Consider the following 13630-nt stretch of genomic DNA (forward strand, 5'->3'; position numbering starts at 1 on the left):
ACCACGAGATCATGACCTGAGCTGAAGTCAGATGCTTAACTAACTGAGCCACCCAGGCACAAGAGAGAGAGAGGGAGAGGGAGAGGGAGAGGGGGAGGGAGAGGGAGAGAGAGAGAGGGAGGGGGAGGGAGAGGGAGAGAGAGAGAGGGAGGGGGAGGGGGAGGGGGAGGGGGAGGCGGGGAGAGAATTTTAAGCAGGTTTTACACTCAGAGTGAAGCCTGACACAGGGCTCGATCCCACAACCCTGGGATCATGACCTGAGCTGAAATCAAGAGTTGAGCACCCAACCGACTAAGCCACCTGGGCACCACCTCACCCCCCCCCGTTAGTTTTAAAGAATGAAATTGCAAAGACCATTCTTTTTAGTGAGAACGAATTTAGTTATTAAAAAGGAGCATCTTTGTTTGACCTTATCTCCCACTCTTCTGGCCTTCATCAACTCTTCTTCAACCTTGCTGGTTGTGGTAGGACCAACAGTGGCCCCCCAAAGATGTCCACATCCTAAGCCTCCCCCACGATCAATATTCCCCACCAGAGCGGCACATGTGTTACAACTGATGGACCTACATGGACACATCATCACCAGCCAAAGTTCACAGCTCGCTGTTTATTCTTGGGGTTTGGACAAATTCTATGGGTTTGGACAAATGCATAATGACATGTATCCATCATGATATTAAACAGAACACCTGCGCTCCTGTAAATATCCTCTGTGCTCCACCCACCTGTTCATCCCTCCCTCCCAATGCCTGGCAACCACTGTGGGTTTTTTTTTTTAACTGTCTCTATAGTTTTTACAAAATGTCATATAGTTGGAATCATAGTGTGTAGCCTTTTCACATTGGCTTCTTTCACTAAGCGATATGCGTTTATTTTTATTAAAAAATTTTTTTTACGTTTTTTATTTATTTTTGAGAGACAGAGAAAGAGGGGAGGGTCAGAGAGAGGGGGAGATACAGAATCCGAAGCAGGCCCCAGGCTCTGAGCTAGCTGTCAGCACAGAGCCTGGCACAGGGCTTGAACCCACAAACAGGAGATCATGAACTAGAGCCGAAGCTGGACACTTAACCGACTGAGCCACCCAGGCGCCCCAGTGATATGCATTTAAGTTTCCTCCATGTCTTTTCATGGCTTGATAGCTTATATCTTTCCAGCACTGAATAATATTCCATTGTTTAGAATGTTTCACGGTTTATTTATCCTCTCACTTACTGAAGGACATCTTGATTGCTTCTAGGTTTTGACAATTATTAATGAAGCTGCAGTAAACATCCATTTTTTTGGTGTGTGGAGATGCAGTTTTCAACTCCTTTGGGTAAATACCACGCAGTGTAATCGATGGATCGTATGGTAGGAGTGTTTACTTTTGTAAGCAACTGCCAACCTGTCTCCCATTTGCATTTTCACTAGGAATGAACAAGAGTTCCTGTTGCTCCACATCCCCACCAGCATCTGGTGTTGTCTGTGTTCTGAATTTTGGTCATTCTAACACGTGTGCAATGGTAGCTCACTGTTGTTTTAATTTGCACTTCCCTGATGACATAGGATGTGAGCATCTCTTCATTTGCTTTTTTTTTTTTTTTTTTGCCATTTGTGTATCTTCTTTTTTTTTAATTGTTTTATTTATTTGAGAGAGAGAGAGCAAGTGAAGGGTGGGGGGAGAGGAAGACGCAGAATCCAAAGCAGGGCTCAACCTTACAAACTGAGTGATCATGACCTGAGCTGAAATCTGATACTTAACCACTGAGCCACCCAGGTGCCCTGAAATTTGTGTATCTTTTTCAGTGGGGTGTCCTTTAAGGTCTTTGCCCATTTTTACATTGGGTTGTTCTCTTATTGTTGTGTTTTAAGTGTTTTTTTTAATATTTTGGATCCTTATCAGAAGTATATTTTGCAAAAAATATTTTCTCCCAGTCTGTGGCTTTTTTTTTTCATTCTCTTGAGTTCCAGAGGAATTTGATGGTATTTTATTTGCTAGTTGTTCTTAGGAAACAGCAGTGGGTCAGGTGCCTGAATTCCTTGCATTAATAAATGGACTGGAAATTATAAGACACTCCTGAAATCAGTGGGCTGAGGAATTAGAGTTATGTTTAACAGTTTATAACACTTTTATAGAAACACAAGTAAGTGACATATCCAAGTGTCAGAGAAATTGTCCAGAATCAAATGGCAGGAAGTCTAATTGCCATTTAATTGAATTTCAGGCCCCATGTTGAGCATGGACCCTAGTTTGTTTTAAAGAAAAAATATAGGAGCACCTGGGTGGCTTAGTTAGTTAAGGGTCTGACTTTGGCTCAGGTCATGATCCTGCGGTTTGTGAGTTTGGGCCCCTGATGGGCTCTCTGCTGACAGCTCAGAACTTGGAGGCTGTTTTGGATTCTCTGTCTCCCTCTCTCTGCTCCTCCCCTCCTCATGCTCTGTCTCATTCTTTCATAAAGACACATTAAAAAAATCATTCGAGCTCAGAGAAGACATTTGGAAAGCAATGGTGTCAGAATGAAATTTCCAACAATTTGTTAACATTTTTATAATATTTAAAATCTAGAAAACATTTTGATTTGTGAGTTCTGTTGGTTTAAATAAAGTGCAGTATATTTACTCATTGGAAAATTTCACATCATCCAGTTGTAACAGGTGGTTTTCAATCCAGGGCAATCCCATCCCCAGGAGGGACCTGGGGACCAGGGGACCTTTTCAAGATCTGGAGACATTTTTGGTTGTCACCACTGAGGGTGTATGCTAGTGGGTGGGGCATCTAGTGGGTGGGGCATCTAGTGGGTGGGGCATCTAGTGGGTGGGGCATCTTGTGGGTGGAGGCCAAGATACTGCTAAATATCCTACACTACCTGGTTTAATGAACTAGTTATAATTGCTTATAACTTAATAAGGTGTATAATTTGAAAAATAAGTGACATTTATATGTGAGTTGAAACTGTCCCTCATACCAGTGGTGGGGACACGTCTCTGGGAAACAAGTACTACCTTGGCTGTGGCTTGCTGTTAGAAAGCACTCGGCCAATGGAAGTTTCACGATTTAGAAGTTACCTGAGGCTAAAATAGCTTGAGAGCTCTTCCTTGCCCAAAGGACCAGAATAGTTTTATCTCTTTATATCTGGAATGGGGTTAGTTCCTCAGACACTTTTTCTGTCCTTTGGGGGATGGTTATGTATAATTCTTTAAAAAAATTTTTTTTAATGTTTATTTATTTTTGAGACAGAGACGGAGTGCGAACAAGGGAGGGGCAGAGAGAGAGGGAGACACAGAATCCGAAGCAGGCTCCAGGCTCTGAGCTAGCTGTCAGCACAGAGCCCGATGTGGGGCTTGAACCCACGCACTGTGAGATCATGACCTGAGCGGAAGTCGATGCTTAACCGACTGAGCCACCCAGGCGCCCTAGTCATGTATAATTCTTAAGGTTCCACTACGTCTGGTTGGAGTCTTGCAGTTTTTCCTTTAAGGTGCCTTGGAATATCTGGGGTTGCGTTATCTCCCAGTTGGATGCTCTGAAGGTGATCACATTTCTTCAATTTTCAAGTGTTGGATATTTGCTGTCATAATACCACCTACCCTCCCCTGCCAGGGTTGTCACAGCGCTCGGTGGTTTCCACCCCTGAAGGAACTTATCAGAGTGTTTCACAGTTGTTTGCTCACAGCCCCGTTTCCCCACTGTACTCAGACTTTGAATCAGACAAGAAGGGTGTCTTTTTCATGGCGGTACCTCTGGCGCTTGGTAACATGAATGTTTTTCAGATAAATGAATGATTGAATGCACGCATGTTATATGGTCCTTCACTGTGACTCAGTTATGATGATGTTCTTCCAAAATCCTCATCACAATAGTCCTCATGGATTCATGTTCAGCAATGGAATGGTTGTTGTTTCGTCTTGTGCAAGAACAAACATATGGTCTCAGGTTTCCTGTTGGTCTAGTTTTAATGGCAGTTCTGTTTGGCAGTGTCTTATCCTTTCTTTAAAAATTAAAAAAAATGTTTATTTTGAGAGAGAGAGAGAGCAAGTGGGGGAGAGGCGCAGAGAGAGAGAGAGAGAGAGAGAGAGAGAGAGAGAGAGAGAGAGAGAGAGAGAGAGAGAGAGAGAGAGAGAGAGAGAGAGAGAGAGAGAGAGAGAGAGAATTCCAAGCAGGCTCCAAGCTGTCAGAGCAGAGCCCGACAGGGGTGAACTGTGAAACCATGACCTGAGCTGACATCAAGAGTCAGATGCCCAAATGACTGAGCCACCCAGGTGCAGCATCCTGCTTATCCTTTCAGTACCTGCAGATCCACTCCTGGTCCCTTCTTACTCACTTTACTCCCCATATGCTTTCTGTGCAGCTATTACTATTGAAAGAAAGTTGATGAAGTTAATGTGTGGGTTTTTTTTTTTTTTTTTTTTTGCTGTATGTTTCTGTATTCATTTTATTTGTTCTTTCTCATCTTGTTTCATAAAGGGTTTGTAGAGGCCAGTAATTGTTCTAACGGGAAATTAGGATATCTAGGCAGGATTCAGGACAGTGCACAACAGTGCTGCTAACACTGCATTCTAATTTAGGATGAGCATGTCCCAAGATTCTGGTAAAGGCTTCTATTTCTGATACCAGGAAACTAACAGGTTTGGCTGGACTAGAAAAATCAGAAGCGTTGACTAGATCCACATTCAGACCTTTCTGCGATTCTTTTTATCAAGTCAGCAGCTGCCTACAACCCATTTTGCATCTTCCCTCACCTTGCCATCCCAACATGTCATTAGATGCATTTCTTATATTTGTTTTACATTTTTCTATACTGGGTCAGCCCTTGCAACGTGACAGAAGCGGAGGCTGGGAGAATTTCTAATGTGTTCTGAGAGGCAGGTTTTGTGCAGATGAAAGGATTTGGGGTCAGATAGTCCAGGAGTTCCAAATCCTGCTCTACCGTCTAAAGTTGATTGACCCAAGATTGGCCAACACATTTCTTTCAGTTTCAGTTTTTTCATCTGTAAAATGTGGATTATAGTTCCTTCCTCTTAGGGTGGTGGTAAGGATCAAATGAGATAAAGTGCTTGGTAGGGGAGAAAGCTTGATAAATAATAGCTATCATTATTGTCTTCAGGAGGAAGCACAAGTTACAGGTGGGGAAGAAAAGTGTATTAAGGAAGTCTGTAGCTTCGGTTTTGTACTGATGCACACACGTGTGTGTGTGCATGCATGTGGTAAGACATCTTCAGTTCTATCTAGTGTAGGAATTAGAAGAGTCTCCTCTATATACATAAATAGAACCCATATCCATGTAGATGCACAACCAATTTAATAATTATAAAACAAACATCCATGTTATTACCATCCGGGTTAAGTAATAGACCATAGCCGCACCCTGACACCTTGAATAGCCTTCTTCTTCACCCCAGGGAACCACTATCCTGGCTTTTGCTTTCTTTATGGTTTTACCACCTGTACGTACATCTGTCCCTTACAGTTTTTGAAACAGTCTGCTTTTGAAATTTATATTCATGAAATCATACTTTATTCTATTGTCATTTCCTTCATTCAGCATGATGTAAAAACTCATTATGTCTGGGGCACCTGGGTGGCTCAGTCGGTTAAGCGTCTGACTTCGGCTCAGGTCATGATCTCATGGTTTGTGGGTTCGAGCCCTGTGTCGGGCTCTGTGCTGACAGCTGGCTCAGAGCCTGGGGCCTGCTTCAGACTCTGTATCTCCCTCTCTCTCTGAACCTCCCCTGCTCACACTGTCTCTCTCTGTCTCTCAAAAATAAATACAAGACATAAAAATTTTTAAAAAAACTCATTATGTCAGTGTGTTTAGCTGTATTTATTCCTTTTCATTACTGTATGAAAACACTCCAATATAAAAAATTATACTTTTGTATATTATATTATATACATATATATTATGGGACATTTGCATTGCTTGTAGGGTTTTTTTTTTTTTTTTGTCATACAATACTATTTGTACATTCTTGGGCATGTGAGCGATAGGATGTGCTTAACAACTTTAGCAAATAGTGCCAAACTTTTTAAAAGACACTGTACTAATTTATAGTCAGCTATGTATAAATGACTGAAGCTCCACATCTTTGAAAAACACTGCTAGAACTTCCTCTAATTATTTGGGCAGGGGTGCGTGTTATTATATCTCATTGTGGTTTTATTTTTCTTACTTCTTGATTATGTAGGACTTTGAGCACCTTTTTATACGTTTGTGGTCATTTGGATTTCCTCTTTAGTGAAGTGCCTGTTGAAATCTCCTGCGTTTAAGTGATTTTAAAATGTCCTTTCTGACAATCTCAATGTGTTTACCTATTTGTTGCCGGACGATCAGCCCAAAGTGGCAGGAACCGAGGCACGTTGAAGTTCAAACTCTTTATAAACATTTGCTGCCTCAGCTGTAGCACAGAAAAGTTGATTTTCCCTAATAACAAACACTTGTAACTTCAGCCAGATTTTTAAAAAAATGTTTATTTTCTGAGAGAGCACAATCGAAGGAAGAGCAGACAGAGAGGGAGACACAGAATCCGAAACAGGCTCCAGGCTCCGTCGGAGCTGTCAGCACAGAGCCCGAGGCGGGCTCACACTGAGGAACCCTGAGATCCTGACGTGAGCCGAAGTCGGAGGTTTAGCCGACTTGAGCCACCCAGGCGCCCCCGACTTTAGCCAGATTTAAGGAACAAGAAGACCAGGGCGTCCTGGCTGCCTTCCTCCTTGCAAGTGGCCCTGGAAGCTGAGGACTTCGCCCTCGAGACCTCCCTAGGGGGTCCTAGACAAAAACAAACGAGTCCGTAAATGCAGCATCCTGCTTAACCGTCAATTTCAAACTTTCAGGTCCTGCCCTGCAGCGTTTGTACTTCCCAGTTTTCCATTGGTCACCAGTCAAAGGAAGTAACAATCTGATTGGTTCTCTCTTCCGCTTCCTCTATCCCTTCAAGGACTTGGGCGGGGCTTCGTTGACACGCTGCTGTTCATCCAAGGAACGGGCACTCTGATTGGTCCGAACACGGGAGTCCCGCCCACGCCGCTCAGGGTTCAAACGCAGAGGCGGGAGGCGCGGGGCGGAGCAGAACGCGCACTGGCGGGGTCAGCGAAGCGTGAGTCTGGACCCCGCACGCCCATTTCTCCCCCATCCCACTCTGCAAACCCGGGGAAAGGCCTCCTCCACCCACACCAGTCCCGGCTTTCCCTCCCGCTGCGGGGAGGGCGGTGGTGCGGCCCCCAAGACTGCTGGGGGCCTGAGGGTCTTCCCAGGCTGGAGGTGTGCGCGCCCTCCTCCGAGGGAGCTGAAATTTTGCAGGTGGTGCCTTGGGGCCGGAGGTATTGTTTCTTTCTTAAACCGGGTGGGGTCCGTTTTGTGTTCCACCCTGCCTCATTTACCTGTCAGCCTTAACTGCATTATTCTGGCTCCTGGAGTGCGGCCGCTCCCTATTATCCGTGTGATCTTGACAATTTAAGTGTCTTCACTTTCGGTATCATCCTTCTTTTCCTACTTCCAGTGTCTTTCGCTCTGCTCCAGCCACTCTCCTCTCCCTGGTATCGTTAGAGAAGGCCAGGTCCTGCCTCAGCTCTGGCTGTTCCCTTTTGCCCAGCACACGTTTCTTCCCCCCCGCGCCCATCAGCAACGCTTACTGCTTACCCAGTTCAGGTCTTGCTTCAAATGCTACCTTCTCGGTGAAGTCTACTCTGACTACACTGTCAAAAATTGCCCACACATCCAATTGTCCTTACCTTCCTCTCTCCCTCTCTCCTTTTTTAACCCCTGTAGCACGTATTACTTTCTAACATACTATGTCATTTCCTTATTTAAATCATTCATTCTGTAAGTCTTTATTAGCACCTGCTATGTGCCTGGCTATGTGTGTCTGTCCTTGTGGAGCGTACATGATAGGTGGAGCAGGTAGTAAATTTATTTATAAGTAAGAGACTATGTCAGATTAAGTGTATTACCTCCTGTTACAGTGAATAAAAATCTGCTTTTCAATGTCCGTTGCCAGACTGAACTTCCTAAGACCCATGTGGTGGTTGGTTTTCACCTCCCTGTCTGTAACGTCTTGAGGAAGATCAGGATTTTCCAGGCCCTTCCTCCTCAAATTGTCAGTACACACTTGACCTTCTCCTATTCTCTTCACCTTTGGAGAGATGTTGAAGTTCAAATATGGAGCAAGGAATCTGCTGGACGCTGGTGCTGCTGAACCCATTGCCAGCCGGGCCTCCAGGCTGAATCATTTCTTCCAGGTAACAAGCTGCCAACTCTGGTCACCTGTGTTTGTTCTTTTGGACCCTCCTTATTGCTTTTATTCTTATAGGACTGAGGCTGATCTTCTAGGAGAAATCCCATTGGATGTTTTATACTTGCTAGTTTTGGGAAAAGGAGCCGCTATACAGAGGAGTAGATGACTGAACTTGTCCTTAAAGGGAGATTTAAAAAAAAAATCATTTCTCACACTTTACACATCTGTACTGTTTTGTCCTTTTATTAAAGAAAGAAAAACAAAATTTATCAAGAAAAATATTTGATTGTAATTGCTGTAGGTGTAATCCTATTTTCATTCAAGCGTTGTTTATTTAAAACAAAACAAAACAAAACAGAGCTTGATAAATGCCCACACCTGTGAACCCCATAGTCCCCTCAAGGTATAGAACAATTCTGGGTTGCATGGGGGGCTCAGTTGATTGGGTATCCGACTCTCCATCTCAGCTCAGGTCTTGATCTCAGGGTCCTGAATTCAAGCCCCATGTTGGGCTCTGGCTGGGTGTGAAGCCTACTTAGAAATGTTCTGTATCTTTTTTTTTTTTTTTAATCACCCAGAAGTATTAAAGCTTACTATCAGGAAATAATTTCCAAGTATATTTTGAATCTTTTGTGTTTGATGTAGATGAAACGTTGGTGTAGAAATCCGTGTTTCACTTATGTATTTACAAATCAGCGGGACAATATGGGTAGTAGTGAAGACTTAGGTTTGAATCCTGGCCCCTGCACTAGTTAGCTGTGTTACCTTGACCCATTTGCCTTTTCTGAATTCATTTGACACTCTTTTATTTTTTTAAGTTTTATTTTATTCACTGAGAGAGCGAGCGAGCATAGATGGGTGAGGGGCAAAGAGAAAGGGAGAGAGAGTCACAAGCAGACTCTGCGCTGTTAGTGCTGTGCCAGATGTGGGGGCTCAAACTCAGACTGTGAGATCATGACCTGAGCCGAAACCAAGAGTGGGACATTCAACCAACTGAGCCACCCAGGTGCCTGCATTTGCCACTCTTTAAAATAGAGGTTAGGGGCACCTGGGTGGCTCAGGTCATGATCTCACGTTCGTGGGTTTGAGCCCTGCGTTGGGCTCTGTGCTGACCGCTCAGAGCCTGGAGCCTGCTTCCGATTCTGTGTCTCCCTCTCTCTTTCTGCCTCTCCCCCACTCATGCTCTCTTTCTCTGTCTCAATAATAAATAAAATAAAACATAAAAAAATTAAAATAAAATAAAGTAGAGGTTATAGGGGCACCTGGGTGGCTCAGTTGGCTAAGCGACTAACTTCAGTCAGGTCATGATCTTGCTGTTTGTGGGCTCAAGCCCTGCATCAGGTTCTGTGCTCACCTGACATCTCAGAGCCTGGAGCCTGCATCAGATTCTGTGTCTCCCTTTCTTTCTGCCCTTCCCCTGCTCATGCTGTGTTTCTGTCTCTGTCTCTCTCTCTCAAAACTAAAAAAAAAAAAAAAAAAAAAAAAAAAAAAAAGAGGTTATAGCATCAAATTCTCATGGTTGTCGTGAGGATTAAATGAGATAAGTTGGTAAGCCAATAGTTATACATGGTAACTATTATTAATGTTAAGTGTATAAATCATATAAGTTATAGTAATGATAAATTAAAAAACTTTTTAAAATGTTTTTATTTATTTTTGAGAGAGAGACAGAATGAGCAGGGGAGGTACAGAGAGAGAGAGGGAGACACAGAACCCGAAGACAGGCTCCAGGCTCTGAGCTAGCTGTCAGCACAGAGCCAAATGCGGGCATTGAACTTATGAATTGTGAGATCATGACCTCAGCCGAAGTCGGATGCTTAACTGAGCCATCCAGGCGCCCCACCATTAACTCTTCTTTAAAGAAGGAATGATTGGGGGAATTTGTTGGCACTATCTATTTATCACCTTACTATTTTAAAGTGGTTAGTTAATATCGTCCTGCTTGATAAAGATGTTATAAATACACCTGCAAAGGAAATGTTGCCATCTGTTCTGAACACTAATACTTATACAGAATCAGAAGCAGCCTTCAGAAACTATCGGCACAAAGCCCGATGCAGGGCTCAAACTCATAAACCTTGAGATTGTGACCTGAGCCAAAGTCAGATACCTAGTGGAGTGAGTCACCCAGGCACCCCAGTAATGATAACATTTTAAAAAAAAGATTTTAAGTGATCTCTCCACCCCATGTGGGACCTGAACTCACATCTCTGAAATCAAGAGTTGCATGCTCTACTGACTGAGCCAGCCAGGCGCCCCAGTAATGATAAATTTATGTTTACTTAGCTGTAATTACATTTAGGAGGGTATTTATGCAAGGATACCTGTATGATGATAAATACTAATACTTTCTTGATGACACTCACCCCCCCCCCCAACACTGGTATTGGGGAATGTTCTAACAGATTAGAATGGAGACAGACTGAAAGCTTAGGTTGTTCTATAGGACCATCCCTGTCACCATTTTAAGCCCTGACATATTTTGCACAAATGAATCGTCTGCCTCTGACCCTAGCTGACCGGAGTGCTGCCATGTTTTATCCCCTTTTACATTTTACTCCAAAACTTTTCCAGCTTATTACAAAATTTACTAAGGGCTTATAGTGTGCTTCTTATATAACAAGTGTGGCTTCCAATGTGCTGGGTACAGAGCCAGCATGCTCCTGATTATCTCACTTTAACTTCAGAACAGATGCAAGGACTATTCTGACTTACATTTTAAATAGGAGGAGACAGCCAGCAAGGGAGGCAAGGACTCATCCAGGGTCATGCAGCTTATAAATGGCAGTGCCAGGCTCCAGAGGTGGGGCATGTAACCGTTGGCAACACCGCCAGCGTATGTCAGAGTTTATTATATGTGTATTATATTTAAATGTCATAGCAGCAAGGATTGTGGGTAAATCCCCAGTTCATCTTCTTTGAATGATGAGTTCCTCCCTGCCCCCAGGGACGTTATTATTTGTAGGTGTAGTATACACCTAACGGTTGTCTAAATGGGTACAGGATACCCACAGTTGTTTCCCGTACAGTGCTAGTTTAATGAGGTTTAGTTAGTGATTTTGTTTTCTACCCAGGGATGTACTCTAGACTGGGTCTTGGTTTTTACTAACATTCTGCTTAACTTTCCAATGACTTCTGTGTTGGTGGGGAGCAGATTTTTAGGTTTTTGAGCCAGCAAAATTTCACAAATTTGCTCGGCTAACATAGGGTTGCCAGCTTTTTATTTTGGCAAGTAAAGGATGTAATAAAAAAATAGAGAAATGCCTATTATCTCTGATCCTTTCATTTCATAAATAAGGGACACTTTAAGAAACACCAACAGGGGTGCCTGGGTGGCTCGGTTGGTTAAGCGTCTGACTGGCTCAGGCCATGATCTCGTGGTTTGTGGGTTTGAGCCCCGTGTCCGGCTCTGTGCTGACAGCTCAGAGCCTGGAGCCTGCTTCGAATTCTGTGTCTTCCTTTCTCTCTGCCCTTATCCTGCTTGTGTTCTGTCTCCTCCTCCTCAAAAATAATGAAACATTTAAAAAATTTATAAAGAAATGAAACAGAGTCCAAACTCACTAAAGAAGGATGGAGCAAAGGCTTATTAATTAATTTTTGGAGTTTGTGGTAGAACTACAAAGGGACAGTTGTGGTGGCTTGTGAGCCAGTGCTTCACATACCTGGCTGAGGTTTGAATTTCTTGGCAAGTAAATTTTGGAACAGATTCTAGGGGCTCCTGGGTGGCTCATTCAGTTAAGCGCTTCCGACTTTGACTCAGGTCATGATCTCACCATTCGTGAGTTTGAGCCTCAGGTTGGGCTCTGGCTGACAGCTCAGAGCCTGGAGCCTGCTTGAGGTTCTGTGTCTGCCTCTCTCTCTCTCTCTCTCTCTCTCTCTCTCTCTCTCTCTCTCTCTCTGCCCCTCCCCTACTCATGCTCTTTCTCCCTCTCTTAAAAATAAATAAACATTAAAAAAATAATAAAATGAAATAGATTCTAAGCCACAACTTGGAAAATACTCAGTTGGTTGGGGATAGCACCAGAATTTGTTGTCGTTTTTTGGGGATAAGTTCTTCGGGTGATTCAAATATAGCCAGTCTGATTCTATTATCCAGTGCTGTGTATAAAACCCATTCACAAAATCTAAAGCAGCAATGATTTATTTTTTCTTATGATTCTCTGGGTTATTTGGATTCAACTAGGCTGTTCTTCCGTTCTACCCTGTGATGTCAGCTGGGGTCGCTCAAGGGGCTTGGGATAGAACGTCTGGGTGCTGGCTGGGGCATCTCACTATTCTTCCTTCTGACTTTTCTATGAGGTCCTTCATTATTCAGTCGTCTAACCCAGGGCTGATAACTTTCTTCTGTAGATAATAAATATTGTAGGCTTTGGGAGTAGCTCCAACTATTCAACTCTGCCATTGTAGCAGAAGAGCAGCCACAGTATGTAAATGAATGGGTGTGGCTGTGTTCCAATAAAACTTTATTTATAAAACCAGGCACTGGGCCAGATTGGCCAATGGGCCATAGTTTACTGACCCCTCTCTGGTCTAAGCTTTTTTTACATGGTAACTGGCTTCTAAAAGAGCAAAAATAGATGGTACTAGGCTCCTTTAGAGCTCTGCCCTGAACTGGCACAGTGTCACTTGTGTCACCTTCTGTTGCTTAAAGCAAGTCATAGAGAAAGCACAGATTCAGGGGGTGGGGAAATAGACTCTGGCTCTTCATGGGAGCGGTGGCATGTACCCACAGAGTTCGAGGGCCTGTTGGTGGCCATCTTTGTAAAGAGACCTCCACACAAACCATAGCCTGGCACATGGAAATCAGTGCTCTAGACCAGAGGTTGCAAACTCATGTCCTTAGGGGCCAGGCAGCTAGTATAAGTGAGTCACACAGGCCAGAAGGAAGACTGGCAGTCAGGTCTGCAATGAACTGCAGAACATACTCACTACAGAGGGGCGGCATCTCTCAGCCACAGCTCAACATCACCGGACAGGAATGTGGGGCAATGTTGCTCAACCCTCCAGTGTTTTAGGAGAGCCCCCAAGTCACACCCCCGCTTTTGAATGAAATTTCCTAATTTTCCAGTATTGGCAGAAAATTCAGTTTAAATGCTGCAGGCATGGAGTGCCTGGGTGACTCAGTCAGTTAAGTGTCTGACTTTGGCTCAGGGCATGATCTTGCATTTCATGAGTTCGAGCCCTGCGTCTGGCTCTGTGCTGACAACTCAGAGCCTCAAGCCTGCTTTGGATTCTGTGTCTCCCTCTCTCTCTCTGCCTCTCCCCTGCTCACGCTCTGTCTGTGTCTCTCTCAAAAATAAAATAAACATTAAAAAAATAATGAAAATAAATAAATGCTGCAGGGCAAACAAAACATGCCTGTGGGCTAGATATGGCCTGCCAGTTTGCAACTGTTGGTCTAGATCATGAATAAATTCAG

The 13630-nt window shown here is 43.7% G+C and overlaps 1 protein-coding gene across 1 annotated transcript in view; it reads left to right on the plus strand.

The window, feature by feature from the left end:
• The first annotated feature begins 8119 nt into the window (after positions 1–8119).
• The window catches only part of CIT (citron rho-interacting serine/threonine kinase), a 165146-nt gene continuing 159635 nt past the window's right edge, over positions 8120–13630 (plus strand). Inside the window, exon 1 of the mRNA XM_029922425.1 lies at positions 8120–8215. Coding sequence (XP_029778285.1) covers positions 8120–8215 — 96 coding nt within the window. The remainder of the gene's footprint in view (positions 8216–13630) is intronic.

Source organism: Suricata suricatta, chromosome 14 (assembly GCF_006229205.1).
Source record: "Suricata suricatta isolate VVHF042 chromosome 14, meerkat_22Aug2017_6uvM2_HiC, whole genome shotgun sequence".
NCBI classification, from domain to species: Eukaryota; Metazoa; Chordata; class Mammalia; order Carnivora; family Herpestidae; genus Suricata; species Suricata suricatta.